Source organism: Falco biarmicus, chromosome W (assembly GCF_023638135.1).
Source record: "Falco biarmicus isolate bFalBia1 chromosome W, bFalBia1.pri, whole genome shotgun sequence".
In the NCBI taxonomy this organism is placed as follows: domain Eukaryota; kingdom Metazoa; phylum Chordata; class Aves; order Falconiformes; family Falconidae; genus Falco; species Falco biarmicus.
Genome location: NC_079310.1, coordinates 17,761,200 through 17,784,825, shown reverse-complemented (window position 1 = coordinate 17,784,825; position 23,626 = coordinate 17,761,200). Strand labels below are relative to the sequence as shown.

The 23,626-nt window shown below is 36.1% G+C and overlaps 1 protein-coding gene across 9 annotated transcripts in view; it reads left to right on the top strand.

The window, feature by feature from the left end:
* LOC130141959 (nipped-B-like protein) overlaps positions 1–17,363 on the top strand; it is a 167,648-nt gene extending 150,285 nt beyond the window's left edge. For 8 of the 9 annotated variants that reach the window (XM_056323291.1, XM_056323293.1, XM_056323289.1 and 5 more), the window contains 14 exons: positions 107–243; positions 3,096–3,236; positions 3,560–3,653; positions 4,054–4,208; positions 4,423–4,513; positions 8,021–8,194; positions 8,728–8,918; positions 9,701–9,808; positions 11,741–11,941; positions 12,338–12,484; positions 13,901–14,196; positions 14,509–14,683; positions 15,315–15,500; positions 16,054–17,363. In XM_056323291.1, coding sequence (XP_056179266.1) covers positions 107–243; positions 3,096–3,236; positions 3,560–3,653; positions 4,054–4,208; positions 4,423–4,513; positions 8,021–8,194; positions 8,728–8,918; positions 9,701–9,808; positions 11,741–11,941; positions 12,338–12,484; positions 13,901–14,196; positions 14,509–14,683; positions 15,315–15,500; positions 16,054–16,419 — 2,462 coding nt within the window. In that variant the 3' untranslated portion in view covers positions 16,420–17,363. Of the gene's footprint in view, positions 1–106; positions 244–3,095; positions 3,237–3,559; positions 3,654–4,053; positions 4,209–4,422; positions 4,514–8,020; positions 8,195–8,727; positions 8,919–9,700; positions 9,809–11,740; positions 11,942–12,337; positions 12,485–13,900; positions 14,197–14,508; positions 14,684–15,314; positions 15,542–16,053 lie in introns of all 9 variants that reach the window. The other variant, XM_056323290.1, reaches the window with a different exon arrangement.
* Positions 17,364–23,626: the final 6,263 nt, after the last annotated feature.

Genomic DNA, 23,626 nt, shown 5'->3' with positions numbered 1-23,626 from the left:
TATTGGTCTTGAAATATAAGTTATGAAAGATATATTCATGTGATGTTTTGGTCATATGTTTTCATTGCTCAAACATTACTTTGTGTATTTTCTAATTTTTTTGCAGATTCTGACAACAAAGGTGTGAATTCTGGTCGATTGGTTGCTTGCATAACCACTTTGTTCTTATTCAGCAAAATCAGGCCCCAGCTAATGGTCAAACATGCCATGACCATGCAGCCATACCTGACTACTAAATGTAGTGTAAGTAGAGAAAATTAGAAAATCAGTCTTCCCCCTCCCCTCCCCCCCGATAATTAAGATAGGAAATAATTGGCTCTCTTATATGCTTGATGAAAATGAAGGTAGGAAAAGAGAAATAAAAATTGTGTTTCTATTTCCTGAGCATCATATCTTCTGAAGATATTAGGTTCTTTTGATGAGCTCTGTAGCTTCTAAGATGCTGTTCCTCACCCTCTACCTCCACATTTTACAGTCAAATGAAACTGAAACCTGTTCTGCCTCTTTCCCTTGAGGACTAAAGCCTAGTTTTTCACCTGTTATGAAAGAATTTCTTAAAATTGTTTTGGTTTATAGTCACAGTCTTAAAAGTAGTTAAGATTTAACATGAATCTTAAGACTAAATGTATGGTTCCATAAGATAGAGTGATCTAACATATAGCAAATATATCAGAAGGAAAATATCCTGCTCTATCTTCTCCAGCATTTCACCTCTCCCTTCCCTAGCTTTGGTGTTTTTGTATTCCCCTGTAAGACAGTTTAGCTCACAAAAATGGTAGAGAGCTATAATGCTTAACCCCCTGCTCTGATAAAACGCCCCCCCTCCTCTGAAATATTGCATCACTTTCTGCCATTTCTATTAACACAGTTGGCTCAGTGAAGGTTGTGATGAACCCCTGATCTAGCAGAAGGAGCAGGGCAGGATCATGCAGCCATGGCTCAAGGAAGAGCTTGGCTGTGTGGGTGGCAGCAATCCGTTACATCAGGTCAGATGCTCAGGGAAAGGCAGGCTTGAGAATACTTGTTATTGGTTTAGCTTGTAGGTATAGCCTAGCACTTTACAGGTTCAGCCCTGGAGCATTCTCTAGGCACATCTAGAACAGACTTTTAGAGCTGCTTCTGATCAAACAGTATAGGAAAGGGTTATCTAATTATTTACTTGCTGCAACATCTCTTTAGTGCATTACGTAAGTTTTGTACTTATACAGTTAAGAGATGAATTGTACAATTACCACTGTCAGCTCAAATATGTTAAATAGCTTGATAGTAACATTTGGGAATTATCCTATTGTGATTAGTGAGCTTGATTTGTCAAAAAAGTCAATTTCTAGCAAGATGTATATTTAATATATAAATGTTTTCCATAGCTTCTTCATTTACAATACATATACAGTCATGATAATGCAAATCAGTAATCATTTTAATTGTAAATTCTGTATTCATCCACATTACTATTTATTTTGTTTAAGCCACATTCAGCCATAGCACAACTTCATTTGTTGCCAATACATGTTGCCAGGTGTTGTGTGTTCTCTAGCATGCACGTGTTATGAATGGTTTAGGTCACTTAAAGAATCATTATCAAAGTTATTAGTGAAATAGTTTTAATAGGAATTTGTGGGAGTGAGACTTCACAAAGTTCAGTGACAAGGTTCACTCTACTACTTACTACAGAGATAAATCACACAAAGAAGAATCAAATTAAAATTAAGCTGGAATGCTTTACATGGAGACTAAAGATGTAAAAGGGTAGGAGAGACCCTCCTGTTGAGTCACGAGATTCAAAGTGTACCCTTGATAGAGCTTAGGTTTGGCTAGATCCAGTCCTAGTCTCAGACTTGGACAACGGTTTATATCTAAAGGATGTCTAAGGTTTATTCACAATTTAAGTTCAATCATAAGATTCTAGCAGCACTTAACCTTTGACTATTTTTAACATTTACAAAGTGAATCAATAGGATTTGCTTAAATTACAAAAGTGGCTTTAACTATGGATTTGTAATGGCAATACTTGTTATGAGGTACCTAAATCAATTCACACACACATGCACAAAGGAATAGATGTGTGTGTGTATATATATACACATATATATAAAAAAATGTACAAAGGTATACCCATTAAAAGTTCCCCTTGAGTTCAGTGAAATATTCACATTGAATGCCTTTGCATTTCTCAGCGGGTGAAGGGTTGAGCCTCGAGGAGTGGGGGTATCAGCCCAGGCTCTGTTGTTAGTTTTCGGCAGTGGTCCTCCTAACTTTGCAAACTTGGAGTTTACAAACTCTGAGAGGTGTCCCACTCAGAGGGAGATGCTGTTTGCAGCCCACTGTGGTCCAGGAGAGCTCAGAAGGGCCTCGCTAAGACCACTGTTTATAGGTTCAGAGATGATTGGCTTTAGTCAACAGTAATTTTCTGTCCTGGCCACAATCCAAGTCAGTAATTCCTGGGATTTTTCAAAATTCCAGTGACAGTGGTACCATACCACTTGGATTCAGATAAGGAATGTTCCCAGACTTGTTAGGGGATGTTATGATTCAGATAGGAATTGTTTCTGATACAGTCAGTGCCATTTTCCACCTCAGCCAGGCAAAAAGTTGCTAGTATGATCAAGGGATGCTTATCCATCCAACTCATTATGCAGAGGCTAAGGCCTATTGGGGATTCCTGAGATCCTATAGCGGCCCAGGGGAGGGGGTGAGATGCACCACCTTGTGTCAGGAAGAGTTCCTTTTGAATTGTTGTAGGACTCAAAAAAATTATAAGGACCAAAAGTTTTCAGGTCTGCAATAGCCTTGATGGGAGGTGAAGTTCTGCTTCTACCGATTATTTTTTTTCTATAAGTTCTGTAGAGAACAAGAACTTGCTTTCAAAATAATATGTAATTTAAAAGCAGATGTAAACTACATAAATATTCTTTTAAATCTTTGCCAAATATCTTACATAACATACATAATTGTATAATATTATGTAATTGTATTGTATTAATATTAATTATGTAATGTTAATACATATAATTACATAAGAATAATAATAATAATACTTGGCTTATAGGTAACACAGACAGGAATGTTAAGTGCTATAAATACTGTTGTTTCAGACCCAGAATGATTTCATGGTAATCTGCAATGTTGCAAAAATATTAGAACTTGTAGTTCCATTAATGGAGCACCCAAGTGAGACCTTTCTTGCTACTATTGAGGAAGACCTCATGAAACTTATCATCAAATATGGCATGACGGTAAGCTTTTAATTGCTGCTATTCAGTTGATTCCATTTCACATTATGAAATACACGGTTTAGACTTAAAGAAAGTCTGTCTTCATTATGAAAATAACTTTTGAGCCATGAAAAATCAATGTTCTTTTGGTTTACTGGTGTTTGTATGTGGTGTTATATTTTAACAAGTATAAGTTTGGGCAGGTTTTCAGAGCAGTCTAGGAGATGGACATTACATCTTTTAGGTCTTTAGTTTTGGTTCTACATAGCTTTTTCCTACATAACTTAACAAAAATCTGGTTTAGCTTCTAAATATAGAACTCATTTGTTCTTTCTTGATCCTAGGTTGTTCAGCATTGTGTGAGCTGTCTTGGGGCTGTTGTGAACAAGGTCACCCAGAACTATAAATTTGTGTGGGCCTGTTTTAATAGATACTATGGTAAGTAAAATCACAACATATAATTTGTAGAGGAATGAAGCTGGGTTAATTAGCATTGATAATATACAACTGTGGGCTGGCTTCAGGGGCGGTGGGTTGGCCGATGTAGATAAGGTGCAGCTGTGGCTGGTTCTGTTAAGTGGTTGAGAGCCAATGAAGAGAGAGCAGCTGAAGAAGAGGCAAGAGGAGAGAGGGCATGTGCTTTGGAGGAGGTGAGGAGAAAACAGCAGAGGGACTGGCATGAAGAGTGTGTTGGTATGAGATGGTAAAAGACCTTGTTGCAGCTTGATAGTTTGGAGAGCGCTGTGACAATAATTGTCACTTCAGTTTTGGTTGTGAGTCTTGTCTTGGGGATGCGCCATGATTAAATACTGTGATCAAAACTTTTATCTTATTGTAGGTGCACTTTTGAAATTAAAAAGTCAATACCAAGAAGACCCCAACAGTACAGTACTTACTGCCAATAAACCAGCACTCCTTAGATCACTTTTCACTGTTGGAGCATTGTGTCGGCATTTTGATTTTGATCAGGAAGATTTTAAGGGCAACAGTAAGGTAAAATAACTTGTATTTACTCTCCGTGTCTTATGTATATTAAATGATCCACTTTGATTTGCAAGCACACTGTTTCTAGTCCCTCAAAGCTATGTATTTTTTCATAATGTGTACAATATAGCTTTTTGTAAATACATGGTTTTTCTCCTTTTTATAAGAGATTAAAAACATCTGTTTCATCTTCAAATAGTTATTTTAATTTTAATTTCCTCAGGTTAACATTAAGGATAAAGTACTTGAACTGCTGATGTATTTTACAAAGCATTCAGATGAAGAAGTACAGACAAAAGCCATTATTGGCCTTGGTAAGAAATATTGATAGTTTTTATTATTATTCTGCTATAGTAAAAATCCATGCATTTCAGCAAGAATTCATTTATTTGTGTAGTGGCAGGGGAGTTTGTTTGATTTTAAATCAAAGTTCACCGCATGTCTTATTTGAGAACTGGCTATAGAAATGTAGTCAGAGGGATACTTTGAAGTTGCATAATTCTGCAGCAGATTGGATGCTCTTGACAGCTAATGCTTTTTTGATGTGTGACCAAGTCTTAAAAAGCATCAGATTTCCGAAGTAATGGAGATGTTATTTTTTTTCCCACATGCAAGTATGTTGTAACTCAATCTCATTTTTCAGTCCACAGGGTATGGTTAAAGAATAACTAGAAAAAATGCTGGAAAAACTTTGAGAATTTTAAGTGTAGGGGCAGATATTCTACAGGAGTCAAGGGAATTCTGGCAGTTTATACCAACTGGAGGATACTCTGAAATTTCAGGAGGCACTGAGATGATGTCATAGTCTAAATATTACAGTTTGGCTTGAGAATTTGGTAGTATTTCAGTTTTAAATAGATTCTTTATCTGAAGGCATTAGTGTGGTATCTCAGTGACTTGCAGTAGTGCATAAAATACCATTGAGTGGTTTGTATTACATTCATCTTCTGCTCAAGGACCAAAACTGTATATGTGAGAGACTCTTGTTTGGGCAGATAGGCCTTGGTTTCTGGAAGAGTTCAGTTCATGGTTATGGCTTAGTCAAAAGCTGTCTCGCATACATGTGAGTTGCGTTGTATGGATTAATTATGGACAAGAATTTGTCTCCTTACATTGCTGTTTAGATGGTTTTTTAGATATCCTACTTCAGCTCAAGCTAGGGAGGACTCCAATGATAAGGACAGAGACTGAATCTTGGTTTAATATTCTGTGAGGAAACAATTTCAGACAGCTGAGTGGGATTAATGGCTTTAGAGTTGCCTCTGTTGCAGGAGCAATGCTACAGTGTTCTGGACTAGCTGGAAGTTTTTCTAGGCATTGTATCAAGATGCACAATGCTTACTGTAGTCCATTCTAATTTAATTGTCCTCTACAGAATATTGCCCATTGGTTAGGGACTGTCTTCCTAACCATAGGCGTAATTACTTTACTCATGGATGCTGAGAATGTTGCATTTATCAAAAATGTTTCTAAATTGTAGACTGAACTGTGATCAGTTTGGGGGAAGAGGAGAAAACAGGGCTGGCTATCAGTAGGCATTCTTCATATATATTTTTTTTTTCCTCTGCCCATAAGCATGTCTGTATTTTAATGAAACCTCAGACAACTATTTTCAGTTATATATTAATCTCATCTAAGTAGTGGTTGCACTTTGAGGGTTGCTGCTGGATGTACAGAGATGTGGTAGGCAGTGCAAAGTTCTAACTTACAGGCTGGTAATTGAGCCAAGTTTTCAAATACATACAACATTTGTGTGCAGCAATAAGGTGAAAATTACTAACAAGGTAATTCAACATGTATATACAGTGAAGGTATCATGTGAAGAGCATGTGCTTTCCTATCAGTAATTATTAGTGTGTCCTTTCAGTAAGGACACTCAACAGTTTTAGCCTTTGTTTTGGGATGTGTCACTGCTCTTGAGGGATTAAGCTTAACCATAAGCTTTAATAATTATGGTTATGCTTCTCTTCTAGATGTGTACTTGCAAGGCAGATTGAGGATACAAAATTTTGTTAGTAAATTTAGCTAAACCTATAAGTATCTAATAGGTAATGACTTACTCGCCCAAGTTCAGTGCTTACTCTTAAGAGAGTGAAAACAAAGGTATGAAGAGAAGTGGTGTGAGGGCAGCCCCAAGATGTGAAGTCAGTCCTTAAAAGAACACAGCAGATGCCTTTTTTCATCTCCTATGACAAATTCTTATGCCAAGTAAGATTTCTTCCCTGCTTACAGGAGATGGAAAAAATAAGAATTTCCTTGAGAATACTGGTGGGTTTAGACCAGGGGTCCTCAAACTTTTTAACCAGGGGGCCGGCGCGGATGAAGGGGCAGGCAGTCATCTACGGCTGCTTGGTTCCCCCCCCCCCCAACCCCTGGCGGGGGGGTTCTGTAAATACCGGGGGCCGGATTGAGGACCCTGGGGGGCCGTAGTTTGAGGACTCCTGCTTTAGACTCTCTTAAGTGAATGAAAGAAGGGAAGAGTTATGGATTGTTAAACATACATGCAAATGCTTTTAATTTTTAAAATTAACCTTAAGAAATGGGTTGGATTTTCTTAGAGGTGTTCAAGTTATAAACATCAATATACACCTGTATAGAGTGTACAATTATACATACTTCAGAGGAGCATCACTAATTTTTTTCACCTCTCCCCTCAGTCTCCCCTGTCTTCTCTCCTATTCCTGTTTTGAGACTGAAATGAGATCTTAAACACACTGAGGTCTTGCCCTAGACTTAGCCTTTACCTACGTTGTCTTTTCTGTGTGCACAGAGCCAGTTTTAAAAACCTGATTCAGTCTTCCTTTTGTTCAGCCACTTTTATACATTGCTTTTGCATACTTTTATTTTGTTTTCCCCCATTCTTCTATTATGTTTATGTTTTCTGTGTTCATTCAGAATCTTAGTTTTCTGTGGCTGTGAAAAATACTTAGTGTCTGCTTTTCTCGCAGTCTTAATAAAAAATGAATCAAGTAGTTAAACACAGTTTAAATTGGGAAGTTGTGTTCCCATTGCTGTTTATTTTATGATACACTGTAAGAATGTCAGCAGTGCTTCTAAATCTACATATGTGATCTAAAATTATATATACTGTCACTAATTTAGATCAAAGTTTTTATGAAGCAAAGACTTCCCTGATTAAGAATAACCAGTTCTTTGTCAAGGGTAGGGATGCAGCTAAAAGCAGTTCTATAGTGTGTATCTTCCAACAGATGTAGTCTTGGGAATGCTTCAGATAGTTTTCAAGAGAAGATCTTAATAGGTATATAAATAATGACAGCAAGAGGTATAAATTTTGTTTTACTGTGTTCACTATGTGTTTTTTTCTTTTAAGATTTTATTTTTTTAATACTCATGGTATTTATCAATTTTTCCTCATTTGCTCTGCCTCCATATGAATAACTCTTCACAGTTTGAACAGAATGTTTTTCTCAAAATGTATTAGAAAAGCAATAGGTAATTTTTAGCAATGTTCCTCCCTTGCTTTTGGGAGATCTCCTAGTCATTCAGATGCAGACCATTACACTGGACATAACTCCAGACCTGTGTAATTCTTCTTAGTGCAACTGCCCTGGGTCGGCACCCCATCTTTATCAGAGTCATAGCTAATAGAACTGTCGTAGCTAATAAAACTGTTGTGGCTATATAAGCCCTCCTTACAAGCTTAGAATGTCCATACGAAAAAGCAATACTGCTTGTAGTAGGAAAAGCTATGCTGTTGGGAGGAGATAAACTTCATACCTCTATTTTGAAGAAAGACTTAAAAAGCAGAAATACAATTTCTAGATAATAATGTGGAATGCTTCCTATTTTTTCATCCTTAGGATTTGCATTTATACAACACCCAAGTTTAATGTTTGAACAGGAAGTGAAGACTCTGTACAACAGCATTCTTTCAGATAAGAACTGTTCAGTAAACTTAAAAATCCAGGTGTTAAAAAACCTCCAGACCTACTTGCAGGAGGAGGATACACGTATGCAGCAGGCAGACAGAGACTGTAAGTGTTGAGTTCTTCTGTGCTAGAGGCATGCAAAACCTAACTTTCTTGCATACGGTTACTATATACATGAACTGAGTCACTATAAGATTGTTATCAATAATATTGTACACAAAGTATCTCTAGAATAATTTTCAAAAATTCATTATGTACATACGTATATTGAGAAATTTAGCTTATTATTTACTTTCAAGGTGTATAAATCCTGAAAGCAATCCAGAATGCCTAATTGCTGTAATGATGGTAGTAATAGTTTTTATCAAAATTTTCTGTAAGGTTAATTTGCAGATACAAAATAAGAAATATTTTAAAAATTAAAATCTTTATTGAGGAACAGGACTTTAAAGTAGTGTCTCTAGTTTTTTGAAGTCTATTTGCTATCACTGCTCTGTTTCATGAGATCATAAACCCATTCTAAAGACAACTGGAATGTGTATGTATTGTATAAGCTTAAAGATGAGTGCACATCAAGTAATGGCAAAGTAAATGATTATACTGTGCTGAGTGTGCTATTGCTGTTGTCCTTTTTACAGGGAAAAAAGTAGCAAAGCAGGAAGACCTAAAAGAAATGGGTGATATTTCCTCAGGGATGAGTAGTTCCATCATGCAGCTATATCTCAAACAGGTCCTTGAGGCTTTCTTTCATACTCAGTCCAGTGTACGCCACTTTGCTCTAAATGTCATTGCACTGACGTTAAACCAAGGTCTCATCCATCCTGTTCAGGTATGGTGGGCTTTTATGATGGAAGGTTTTGTTATTCAGGTTTTCGGAGGTTTTTATGCTTGCTAGATACATTTCTAGTTTTATCTTTCAGCTGTGTTATAGTAATTTCATATTGTAGCAAGGGGCCTTTACAGAAAGCATATTTTGAAATCTATTTTATGTTGTTTACCCAGTGAGATTCCAAATGCTGTATTTTCTTGTCTTTAGATCAAGATGTAAAAGCCCAGCCAGTGCCTAAAGAGCACTTAAAAATGTACATTGGAGCATATTTCTGTTATACTTATAAATTTCAGGTGTATGGCAAGCTATTTTCTTTGATTCTTCATCCTGAAAACTGTGTCAGCCTGCCTCCGCCTCAATCCCCATGTCCTCCAAACACTATGGAATTCAGAGTCAATGTCAGAACTTCAGTTATCTCCATTATTCTTTGCTTGCATAATAGTTTTGTAATTATTTGTTTATACCACAGCCATTGTGCATGTTCAGTCATAAGTGGTGTTTTCTTTTTTTAATGGTATTTCATTGTAGTGTGAATTGATTTTACAGTTTTAGAGAAATGGAAATACTACCTGAAACCTCATACAACTTCTATCGTTTGTAGTGCTGGTCTGTTGTGTATTTTTGTACTGTTTGCTTGCAAAAAAGTAGTCAGGTAGTAAGTTGCATATAGCTTCCTATTCTAGTTTCTGCAGTAGTCAGAACATAACAAGAACAGTGTAATAGAAGAACAAAGAGTGAGAAAGAGGAAGTACAATGAATAATCATTTCATTTGTTTTTCAAGTGTGTGCCATACTTAATTGCTATGGGCACAGATCCAGAACCCTCTATGCGAAACAAAGCTGACCAGCAGTTGGTGGAAATAGACAAAAAATATGCTGGGTTCATTCACGTAAGTAATTCTAATTTATGCTTTTACAAAATACTGTTATGTTCTTGGGTGACTTAACGCTTCAATAGACCTCAGCTGCAGAAAAGGAATGTAAAGTAACAAATTCTCATGGTTTAACCCCAGTCAGCAACTAAGCACCACACAGCCACTTGTTCACTCCCTGCCCTGGTGTGATGAGGGAGAGAATCAGAAGGGTAAAAGTGAGAAAACTCATGGGTTGAGAGAAAGACAGTTTAATAGGTACAACAAGAGCTGTGCACGCAAGCAAAGCAAAACAAGGGATTCATTCACCACTTCCCATGGGCAGGCAGGTGTTCAGCCATCTCCAGGAAAGCAGGGCTCCATCATGCATAACGGTTACTCGGGAAGACAAACGCCATCACTCTGAACATGCCTTCCTTCTTCCCCCAGTTTTATATTGCAGAGCATGATGTCATATGGTATGTGATCCCTTTGGTCAGCTGGGGTCAGCTCTCCCAGCTGTGCCCCCTCCCAACTTCTTGTGCACCCCCAGCCTACTTGCTGGTGGAGTGGGGTGAGGAGCAGAAAAGGCCTTGACTCTGTGTAAGCACTGCTCAGCAATAACTAAAACATCTCTGCATTATCAACACTGTTTTCAGCACAAATCCAAAACATAGCCCCATACTAGCTACTGTGAAGAAAACTAACTCTATCCCAGCCAAAAAACAGCACACAAATAAACAATAAGTAGCTGTAATGAAGATCCCAACTCTTTCCCCTGTTTGGAGATTTTGCTTCTTAGAAATAGAAAGTATATAATAATTTGAAGCATCTCTTCCAGTCTAAAAATTCCTTTAATTTTTAATTCACAGTAGTGTTGTGTTCACTGAATAGTATACAAGAGCATTTATTTGGTAAGAGGTAAGGACAGCTGTTTCATAATGTTTAGCAATGATTTTCCTGTGTCAGTAGACTAGGGAAGAAGAACAGCTTGTAAAAGTAGAGGTCCTTGGTGTATATGTATTAGAATATTAAGGCATCAAGGTTTTATAAATTGTAATCTAAGCAGAAGCATAGAAAGGTGTTAAGAACTGAGGGATCTTGCTGAAAGGAAAAATCTGAGGGCACAGTGAAGACTTGTAGAGTTTGTGGCACAGTGCCATTAGTTCTGCTTAAGATCTGAAATTGAGCTACAGCACCCTCTCCTTATTTCAGGTCCCAGTCTTGGTTGAGTATGTGTACTACATTGTGGGACTTCCTAAATCTGATTGTATTCAACTGAAATTGGAGCACTGCACTGTTCGTGGAACCCAAACAGATACCTAATCCAGTAGGTGAAGGCTAGCATATGAAATTTGCTATGGTAGGCAGATGGGATTTAGGACAATGTATAGATGAATAGACAACTACACTGAACAGAAGCAGAGGTGGTATGAGGAGAGTTGGATATGCAGCCTAGCTAGAGATTGTTTGTTCTGAAACTAGAGCAGAAGCCTTGACGTAAGTAAAATCAGCTGGAAATTACAGAATATATGCAAAAACCCCTCACTTTCTGTTTTTTAGTCCTATTGTACTAATGGACTCAGTTGTTGGTTTCACAAGTGACATCAAGCATACACATTTGGTAAAATATTTTGTTCGTGTATGAAAACATTTCAGTATTCTTGAAAATCGTTTAAATTGGAATACCTGGCTGCAGTGGGTAAACAGATTAGCTATATGTTCTAACAGAATTTATGGTGAAAGACATTTTGCTCTTTGCCACAAATTCTGTCTTTGTTTGCCAACTCAAAAGGTAGTAGTGCCACCTCAGTGCATGTTTGAAAGTTAAACCTCAGATGAGCATCCACTTAAAAGGAAGTAAGCTAAAACATGAGCTGACAGTTTCTTTTGACAGGCATTTGTTTAATTTTCCACTTTCAGCTTTACTGTTTAAAAGCAATGGTTTAAATAAATACTTTTCTATTTCAGATGAAAGCAGTGGCTGGTATGAAGATGTCTTATCAGGTACAACAGGCAATCAATACTTGCCCAAAGGATCCTGTAAGAGGTTTTAGACATGATGAATCATCCAATGCATTGTGTTCACACCTATACTCCATGATCCGAGGGAACCGTCAACACAGACGAGCGTTTCTAATTTCTTTACTCAACCTCTTTGATGATACTGCAGTAAGCATCACTTTCCTTCACTTAAAAATAAAATACAGCATTACAAGTTTAAATTCTCCTTTTACGGTGTATTTTTATGACATAATTATTGAAAGCTTTATTTCCTTAAGGTACTTTGGTTTGCTTTGTACCTATATAATAGAATGCATTTGTTACATTATTTCCAATCAATCCAAACTGAGTACAGAAAGGTACAGAATAATGCAAAAGTATCTTCAGGTATGACTAAATTTTGCATATATACATGTTGTTTAGAGCAGGTTTGGGGAGGTATGTAGAATAAAATTTGTGATCATGTTTTTGCTCTAGACTGTTAGGAACACGGGATAAGTGTATAAATCTAAGATATTTGTATGTATATTTACATGTAGTTTTGGGTTTTTTTTTAACTTCCAGAAAACAGAGGTGAATATGCTCTTGTACATAGCAGACAATCTAGCCTGTTTTCCTTATCAAACGCAGGAAGAGCCGCTGTTTATAATGCATCATATAGACATCACACTATCAGTTTCTGGTAGCAACCTACTACAGTCATTTAAAGAGGTATGTATATTTATATTTTAGTATATTTATTATGGCAGCAACATATCTTCTCTATAATTTGGTCAATTTTTCAGTTAATACAGTACCATTATTATGATATGGACCAGTAGTGTTACTTTGTAACCAGTAGTTAAAAAACAAGCAACCTTTTCTGTTCTGGCCTGCACCTGGTAGACACTAATTAAAAACTTTTCTTACATTGCTGCTTATGTTATTAAAAAAGAATGACAAATTAATTGGAATTAATATTAATTGCATGCATCTGGGAAGTACATGAACCCAGAATTATAGTGAAATATTGGTTTATTGTGTTTGATTGTTTAATTTTAATAATCTAGTTTGCTGTTTCTTTTGTTGTCAAATAGCTGATGACAGTTGCACATGTGTCATCTGGGAGATTTTATATGCGTTGTTTATTGCAAGAAAAGTGTGCAATATGTCTTAATGTAGCATATAAGAACCCAAATAACAGTATAGTATCTGTTGTTATGGCAGTACACAACCCTGTAAGAAAAAGGCCTCTGTTTCTTAAAGACTTCAATGTCTTTGTTTCCTGGACAACTTTAACAGTAGAAGGTCTAAACTGTTGGGAAACAAATCCATTTCTAGAATTTCCAATCTGACTGACTAGTAAGTACAAGTCAGAGTTGATACCTGAAAAGTACACTGCTTTGAATTCTCATCCTACTAAAGTAGGTTTTTAATCTGCTAGAAAGAAACAGCATGTTATTCAGATGGGGGACTAGTGTGTAGCATCAGCACATAGAGGATGAGATCCTATTTGGGACATCTTAAGTTCTGTGTTATGAGGAATCATACTATGTGCAGTAATAACACAAGTGTGAAATTCTGTAGCTTTATAAGTAGTAGAACTGATTATTAGTAATACTGTATATAATGACTTGGGGGTTTCTCTGGTCAGCAGTGCAATTAGTGTCATAGAATTTTAACAGAGACAAGGATTAAAACCAGCTTGGACTAGTCTGTACCAAAGTATTTATGGAAATATATGTAACATGAAAAAATTATATTCAGGTGAAACAAAAATGGAATTGTCTTCCTGTTTCATTGTATTTGGCCTTCTACTGCATTTTACTGTCTCTGCTAACAAACTTGAGCAGTGCTTTTAAGAATAACATGCCAGTGGAGTACTTACTGCTTCAGTTCCTTCTTTAACCACCTTGCAAAAAAATGTGGACTTTGGATCACTTTTTCGGGGGCCTTGGATTATAATTCAGCATCTTTTTGCCATAAATAATTTTAATCTTTCAATATCAAGTTACAAATTAATAACATTGATCAGGAAATTCTACTGAATTTAAGCCAATAATGATTTTTGGAAAGATTTTTTTTAGAAATGTACATGATGGTACTTACCATAATTTTGGAATATGTGTTAACTTCTCTGTCTCACAGTCTATGGTGAAAAACAAAAAAAAGGAAAGAAAGCCTTCATCAGATGAGGAGACCGAGAGTGACAGTAACAGTGGTAGCGAGAGCGAAATTGAGGAGGAAGCTTCTAAGCCTCGGAGGTTACGGAAACGAGTAGACTCTGATTCAGATTCTGATGAAGAAAATGATATAAATTCTGTGATGAAATGTTTACCAGAAAATTCAGCTCCTTTAATTGAATTTGCAAATGTCTCCCAAGGCATATTATTACTTTTGATGCTGAAACAGCATTTAAAGAACCTCTGTGGATTCTCTGATAGGTAAGGATATTTAGATAATAGGCCATCATGTTATCTAGACAGTTGTTTGGAAGTTGTTGTGTGGGGTTTTTTTAAAGTTGATTGTTAATAGTTGTTTAAGCAATAGAATTGTATAAGAGAAAAAACATGTAATAGGTTGAATGTAATGAAACTTTGGCTTAGAAAAAGCAATGATTTTATTTCTTACCAGGATGTCCATTGTATACAGAATGCTTAAAATATAACTACTTAGACTGAAGATTTTAAAAGTTTTTCCTTGAAATTGCTTTGGACTTTCCTTAAAAGCTCTTCTCTTCTGTTTTTTTTAAACAGTAAAATTCAGAAATATTCTCCATCTGAATCTGCAAAAGTTTATGATAAAGCGATAAACAGGAAGACAGGAGTTCATTTCCATCCAAAACAAACTCTGGATTTTCTGCAGAGCGATATGGCTAATTCCAAGATCACTGAAGAAGTAAAGAGGAGTATAGTAAAACAGTACTTAGATGTGAGTAAAGTTGCGCTGCAGAAAATCTGAAATCCTTTCAAACTAGGTAACACACTATAAACTGAAAGTAGATGCTGATGTATTGGATGAACATTTAAAAATGTTAAGTTCCTGGTAATCTTATGTGGTATACTGAAAACTCAGTTTCCTTTCAGGATGTTTAGCAGGATTATCTTTCAAAGACTTCTAATAAATTTAAATACAATAAAAATGAATTTCAACTAAAGGATATTAATCTTTGTCCTGGTTTTGGCTTTTTACAGAGTATCTTCTAATTTCTGGTATCCATCTTGTATACCTCTACTGTGTAACTTGTTCACTTTATCCCTGTTTCCCTCATAGGAACAGAGACCAGATCTAGTGTATTTACATTTCTCCTCCCCCTAATTCTTTAAAATATTAACTAGAGCAATTTTGGAAACACAGGAAGAAACCTCTTGCATATCTACTAGAAAATGAAAGTTAAAAAAGTTTGTAGAACAGAACCCAAGCTGTTGAAGTTTGTAAGTTGTCTGCCATTTGGTTTACTCTGTTTCTTTATCTTTTCATTTGTTATTTAATGTAGTGTGATATGAATACCTATTTTAAAACTTAGAATGTGGACTGATCTGTGTTTTGGGTTTTTTAATAGTTCAAGCTCCTTATGGAACATTTGGATCCTGATGAAGAGGAAGAAGAGGGAGAGGTGTCAGCTAGCACAAATGCTCGGAACAAAGCAATTACCTCGCTGCTTGGAGGAGGCAGCCCTAAAAACAATGCAGCTGAGACAGAGGATGATGAAAGTGATGGGGAGGATAGAGGAGGAGGCACTTCAGGGGTGAGGCGGAGGAGGAGTCAACGTATTTCGCAGCGTATTACGTAAAATTATTTTTGTGCTTATAAATGTCAGTCTATTATATTAAATGTACACCAAGTAATGTAATCTACATGGAAGAAAGCATTTTGTAGATAGAGATTCTCTACTTAACCATTTATACAACTTTTGTAGAAAGTTTAACAGAAAAGACAATAAAAACCAACCAAACTAGAAAATGAGATTTATCCCCTATAAAAATTTATTAATTTTCCTTTGGAATGTACTATGTGTTATCCTTCTTATTGTTGCCAAGTTTTTATGTAGCTTTGATTTATGTGTATATATAATTTTATATATCAATAAGAGATAAAGACACGGGTACAAATTAAGAGTATGTGGTTTTACAAGGATATGTTAACCCCTTGGCGCTGGCGGTGCGTCTCATTGCCGGCAATGGAATGTGTGCTGGGAAATCCCAACTCCCGGCGTCAAGGGATTAAAAGCAATAAAAGCAATAATTTCACTAAAGTTCTTTTGTGTAACACTTGGTCTTTTTTCCCCCCCAATGTTTTAGTCATTGAGAAGGTCAAAACGAAATTCAGACTCTACGGAGTTGGCAGCACAGATGAATGAAAGTGTTGATGTCATGGATGTCATCGCTATTTGCTGTCCAAAGTACAAAGACCGACCACAAATTGCAAGAGTAGTACAGAAAACCAGCAATGGCTTCAGTGTTCAGTGGATGGCAGGCTCCTACAGTGGCTCCTGGACTGAGGCTAAGCGCCGTGATGGCCGCAAACTGGTGCCTTGGGTAGACACTATTAAAGAGTCAGACATAATATACAAAAAAATTGCTCTAACAAGTGCTAATAAGCTGACTAATAAAGTTGTACAGACTTTACGATTGCTGTATGCTGCCAAGGATGGAACTTCCAGCTAATGAATTTGTACATGCAGCCAAATTTACAGGAATTGAAATAACAGGAAAACTTGAAATATCAACTTTATGGGGGAAAAAAAAAAACCACACACACACAAAAAACAAATCAGTTAAATGAAGAGTAAGAATGGAACCTGGGATGCAGGAAAAAAGAAGGAAATGTTTGGTAAACACTTCTGTGGGAGCTTCCTTCGCTGTTGTGCAGCAGAAACTTCTCAGTTCATTTTTACTCCCACTGTATTATAGTTTAACAAAAAAATGTTTATATCTTGGAAAAAAAAAAACCTTTCTGTTTAAAAAAATAAGTGAATGTTGAAAATTAGTCTGTTAATGTTCTTAATAAAGTGTTCTTGGAGTTTAACCTAGCAGCGGATGGCTTTCTTTAGCTTAGCCCAGTTTCCAGGGAAGCATTGTTTTTCCAGGCTGTAAAATGGCAGAATCTCCTGGATATATAATTTATTCTGTTGAAGGAAAAAAGCATGCAGTATCTATGACCTATTTGCAGGAGCAGTTTTTGTAAATGTAGATTTTGATGTATTGGGTCACCCCTAAAATAATACATGAGAAAAGGGATCCCCAGCAAATCTGGTGGAATGAATACTGCAATAAATTTTTTTACTACTTTGTTACTTGTCTGTTTCCATTTGAATTTCTTATTGTAAAGATCTGTTTAAATCCATTTATATTATTCTTCAGTCTTTTATGTAAAATTTACTATATTAGTGGTTTTCAAAACAAGACATAAAATATTGTTTATACAGTTTGTATAGGCTGACTTCTGAATAATTGGTATCTTTTTATTTTTATCCCTTAAAGGGTGTAAACACAAGTTAACTCCAGGGTTTTATTGTATCCTGCAATATTTAGTATTAACTATATGATTTAGCACTGTGTCAAACACATTTTCAAGAGTACATTTTGATATAAAAAGAAACTATAGTTTATTCCTTGTATGCTTCAATTTATTTCTAATGCTGTCCAAATGGTAATTTATGATAGTTTAAATTTTGGGAAAACTGAATGACTATTCTGCCTGGGCTATCTGGCCATGCATGCATTTCTCTGGGTTAATATAGAGAGGCCTTGTGTCAAAAGGAGATAGCTACCACTATCTGAAGAGTGAATGGGTATGAATCTGGGTAATTAAGTTACATTCCTTCACAAATGAATTTTTTTAAAAAAACATTTGTATATTAGCCTATTTTGTTTTACTAATTGAAAGATGATTTCACATTTTGTAAATTGAAAAAATGCTATTGAAAGCTTTCAGAAGCATTTGCTTCAACTGCTTTACCATAAGCCTTTCATAAGCAGTCTGCCTTCCTAGAGAGTAACAAAAGCAGCAGATTTGCAAACAGAAAATCTAAAACTACTAAACTTTTTAGGGGAATATTAAACCCTGCTATGTTTTCAAATGTGTTTATCTAAAACAGGTGTTCCTCAATAAGTAAAACTTTCTCTTATGTTTATTTTCTTTTACAAGTTTAATTTATTGATAGGAGACTTTTGATGAAACTAGCTTGCAGAATTCTAATGCATTATTAGATTTGTGAGGGATAGTAACATTATTCCAAAATACACTCATGTACAGAAAAAACATTAAACTGAATGAATTAATTAATCTACTCCTCAGAATCTAGTTAGTAATTGTTCCCATGGGAAATGCCTTTTTGCTGTTTCACCACTGGAATTTTTATAAAGACAAATATTTTCTCACCTTTTTGTTTTCACCATTCATGGTATTTTCTTCATTGTACAAAAAGCCACATTTTGTGCTAAGATAGGTATTTTTAAAGTAGGGAGAAGTAGAAAAAGCAGTCACCCCTGTAGCTCTGGAACCAAAATGGGGGGGTGTACATAAGTGCTGCAGTGCAGTAATTGATACAGTAACAGAATTTTATTTTTTTATATTGACATAACTTTGTAGTATTTTTTTTTCCACACATAACTACTGAATTTTTTTATTCTTACTGCTCTCTCCCTTTGATTGCAAGTTCTGTACATGGAAACTTGTCGCGGTAGCTTACCTAACAAAGGGATGTTGTCAAGCTTTTAGAATTAACACTAACCATATTGTACTCTTTAAGAAAACATGGACACTTCCACAATCTAAATATAAAAGAAATAAATTATTTTTAATCTTCCATTTCAGTACTGTAAAATTACAGACTAATTCTTCAATATTTTCATTATATGCACTATAAAAGGTCACAATACTTTTGTCAAAACTTTAATTACAAATAAGTATTTTTTTAATTATTAAGTAATGCCCTTTTATATTTTTTAAGTTCTCTATTACTTATATTAACAACTCTAAAATCTATAAAGGTAGTCATGGGCAATATTCAGCATAAGTATTTTAACAAGGTGTGGCCATTAAAAAGCTATTTAATATTTAAGTCTAACTTTAGCCTTTGTTTTGCTGTTGTGGTGTCGCTAGTGAAAATACTGTTACTGTGAAATAATTGGATTGTGATCAACATATTAGCTCTAACATGAAATACCTTGTAGCACTGAAGTAGATCTTAAATGTATTTGTGGCTCATGACAAAAAAAAATTTGTAATTGAGTCTGACTCATGGGTGCTAGTTAACCAGCAGGATGTTCTGCCTAAACGCAGGTGTTAATAATGATCCAGGATAATGAATGGATCAGTTCAGTTGATACTTACTGTAAAGATAACACATTTTAACTCTGAGCGCCAGACAGATATTAACGGAATTGGACTCAAATAAACACCTAATGCTTTTGTTATGTGCCAACACTCAGAAGTCTCATACACTAGAAACAGCAAGAGCCCAAGGCAGAAGTTTGCTTCCACTCACCAAAGAGCCATGCTGTCATGGCTTAACCCCAGCTGGCAACTAAGCACCACGCAGCTGATTCCTCACTCCCCTCACAGTGGGATGGGGTATAGAATCAGAAGGGTAGAAGTGAGAAAATTCATGGACTGAGCTAAAGACAGTCTAATAGGTACAGCAAAAGCCACACACACAAGCAAAACAAGGAATTCATTCACTACCTCCCATGGGCAGCCAGGTGTTCGGCCATCCCCAGGAAAGCAGGGCTCCATCACGCATAATGGTTACTCGGGAAGACAAATGCCATGACTCAGAACATCCCCCCTTCTTCTTCCCCCAGCTTTATATTGCTGAGCATGATGTCATATGGTATGTGATATCCCTTTGGTCAGTTGGGGTCAGCTGTCCCTACTGCATCCCCTCCCAACTTCTTGTGCACCTCCAGCCTACTTGCTGGTGGGGTGGAGTGAGGAGCAGAAAAGGCCTTGACTCTGTGTAAGCACTGCTCAACAATAACAAAAACATCTCTGCATTATCAACACTGTATTTCATCACAAATCCAAAACATAGCCCCATACTAGCTACTATGAAAAAAATGAACTCTATCCCACCCAAAACCAGCACACACACCATAATCATACAAGCATTTCCATATCCCTCAGAGACATCTTATCATTAAAGTACTGAGTTGTAAAGGGTGAGTTCTTAACATTAAGTAGTGAGGTTTTAAATTTCATGCTTCTTTGACAGAATATTAAGGTGTTATTGTTATATACAAATAAACATGAAAGTATTTAAAATAAATGTTGTAAGAATTTAGTTTGGCCCATTCCAAAATGAAACTTGCAAGTTTTTGTCCTAGAATGTACATGCACTTTGTTGTTCACTTTCTCATTATCCTCACAATGCTCAAATTATGCCTTGGGCACCTATAAGGCATCTAGGGAACCCTTTTTTTAATTATTCTGAGAGAATTCTTGCCAGTTTATGTTCAACATGTCAGAAAACTACATAGTTTCTACATGGTTCAAATGTGGTTTCCCACCTAATTTTGGAGCTCTCTGTATTAGAAAGGGTTGTGGGTTTTTTTATTGGTATACATGTAACTGTATGCGCTACTTGCGGCTACCATGTTAAATGTCTCTTCCAAACATTCTCTTCAAAAAAATCCTTAACATGAGGGTTGGTGGGAGGGACGAGTTTATCCTGCGAGGAACAGCAATAGCTCGGGCAACCAAATACCAGTGCAGTGGTTGAAGAAGTGTGTGACATCATCTGTCCAGGCAAGGAAGTCTACAACACACCTTTTGAAAGTACATTACCAAATAACTGACTGTCCCAGTTATGGTTTGTGACACAGAGTGGCAAGTATTTCAATGACTATTTAAAAAAATTTTTTGTTTTGACTTCAAAAGAGCTTTTCTCCATCTCTGTACATAAAAATGAGCCTTTCAATGTGGCTACATTATCTTGAAAACAAGTATTCTAGTTCCTAAAAGCTAGAATAGTGATTTAGCTGATTTTCCACCCCTATCTCCCCCGAGGACTGACTATTAAACAGGATACTGCTGCTGCTGTTATTTGTAATGTAGCCTTTGTCTTTTGGAAGCTGTAGTTATGAGCAAGCACTAAGCCACATTACACAGGGCACCTCTTTGACTACTAGGTTTGGATGTAAACCACCCCCACCCCACCCTCTGCTTTTTTTTGTCAATCAGCTCATTTTCAAAGTATTTCCTCCTTACCCTTCCTGTCACAGCACTCTCCAGACTATCAAGCTGCAACAAGGTCTTTTTACCATCTCATACCAACACACTCTTCATGCCAGTCCCTCTGCTGTTTTCTCCTCACCTCCTCCAAAGCACATGCCCTCTCTCCTCTTGCCTCTTCTTCAGCTGCTCTCTCTTCATTGGCTCTCAACCACTTAACAGAACCAGCCACAGCTGCACCTTATCTACATCAACCAACCCACCACTCCTGAAGCCAACCACAGCTGTATGTTATCAATGCTAATTAACCTGCCTTCATTCTTCTACACCTTCCCCCAAAATAACTTCTGAATTTGTTTTACCTATCTCTTATTTGCAATACTCTTCCCAATTATAGAGGGCTACAAAATTTGTTGGAAACAACCCAAGTCTGTCACTACAGTTAATTTAGTTTTGAGAAATCATACAGGTTATCATCTGTTTATTTCTCATTTTGACTTCACAAGCACAGACTGAAGACTTACACTTTCTTTGGATAACAGCCTTCTTTCTATCACTTTTACTTGTTTGGTTCTCTTGTTAGGGTTTATGCTTGTACAGAAATAATACAGAACCTGAACTGCACTTAAATTGCTGTAAGCCAGAAATAAGTGCATAGAGGAGAAATTCAGTGGTTTGTGCTTCCTGCTTAGACTAAATATACTCTGTGTAATTCTTTGAGAAAATGCATTTGTTTCAAATTCATGAGACTTTTTTGATTCTGAAGAGTTCTGTGTGGAGATGGATTTTCAACTTCAAGGTCAGCCTTGAACATGTCTGATGCATCCCTACAGTTCTGAACAGTACCACTTAATTACATTCAAACCTGCAGGTCAGATTCATGTAATACTAAGTTCTCTGTGATTTGGATCACTCCTCATCAATTCTTTTTATTTGCTGTCCAAAAGTACGGGTTGGAAAAAAAAATAAAAATGCACATAGTGGTATTTTCTAACAATCTAACAGCTGTTGCACATTTTATAAAATTCTCAGTTGTGACCAGCTCAGTAGCAGGTCAGAAAACTCAGAATTTTAATAAAAAAATGTTTTAGAACTCATTTTTTCAAAATCAGCATCTGTGATTATATGATTAAACATGTGCCCAGTTGTCAGAGATTTCTGGAAAGGCAGAAATTTATTCCTTAAGTTATTTATTCCTCAATTTATTCCTCCAAAAGGCCTGTCTGCTATGTTCTCAAAGTATCAGTAGTATTTTAAAACCAAAGCACCACAAGGAAAGGGGACTATTATGTTCTCAACTAGAAAGCAAATTTCTTTTGAAGGTATTATTCTACTTGAGAGAGAGAGGATTCCTTTCCTTCCCTTCATATTGAAATCCATGTGAAATAATTGTGGGCAGTTGTCACTAAGTCTGTGTTCAGCCTTCAAGTCAGCTGATCCAAACTTTCCAGACCAACCATGTACAGCCTTCTACACACCTACTCTTTGGGCACCTGATTAGTACTGGATGTTCCATAGTTAGTGGAATTTTTTCCTACCTTCAATTTTAAATGGTGGCTGAGAAACCCACTCAAACAGGCCACTTCCTTAAATGTCATATTAAATACTTTTAGGAGGATGCATATAGTTGGTCATCACAAGGTATGTATTTCTCTTAGAAGGTCCTTTTCAACTTTTTATTTTCTGATCTTACCTTCCTTCTATTTGTTGTGTCTTTATACATCAGGAAAAAAACAACACATTCCATTATTTTAGCTTATTTAAAAATATTCCAATTGAGGATCAGAGTAGTCTGTTGATTCCTTACCTATTCTGCCCTACATAAAGTGGTGCAATGTGATTTCAAAAACAAGTTTCGGGGTTGTATTTATTCTGTGAGTAGTAGCTATTAATGAATACTTGTTCCTTTTTCTTAAAAATTTTACAAATTGTAGCGCAGACTTCAGCACATGTTCCAATGTCAAGTACAGTTTCTTGAAGCCTGTGTAGTATCTTAAAAGTAGCTTGTTCCACAGCTAAACACACTCTTTCATCTTCAGAAGGTATGAGTGTAACTTTGAGGAGCTGGGAAGCACAAGATGCACCTACCTTTCCTTGTATGTTCCCTGTGAAGTATACCTATTTCAATTTACTGTGGCAGGATTTTTGGAAATAAAACATAGATGCTAGCCCCGTGAATCTTAAGCTGCCTTTTCACATAATTTGACATCTCTTTAGTAGTCCCTTAGTTTAAATATCTCAGCCAGAGCTCTGACAGAGACACGTTTTCTGAAGATGTATAGCTAAAGACAGCCAATGACTACTAAGTACCACTTTATTACTGAATCCCTTAATAATCAAGTTATCATATTAAAGAATAAAGATTGTCAAAATAGTATCATCTTACTTTTGTAGCTTTATATTTTTCCTCTTTCTGTTTTAATTCTTTTGTTTCCTTGGGGTTCTTTGGTTGGTTGTGGGTGTTGTTTTTGGTGTCTCTTTTTGTTGTTTTTTTGTTGATTTTTTTAAAAAAAAACTTCCTGGAAGAAAGTTTTTTCTGTACATTCATTTTTGGTTTTTTTTTTAAGCTTTCTGACTGAACCTACCAAAGACACCAAAGACAAAAACATGTATTAAGATATCAAATATGTGGAATTAAGTACAAAATATAGAAAAAATTGTTTCAACCAGTCATTCTTATAGAAAGGTTATCTAAAT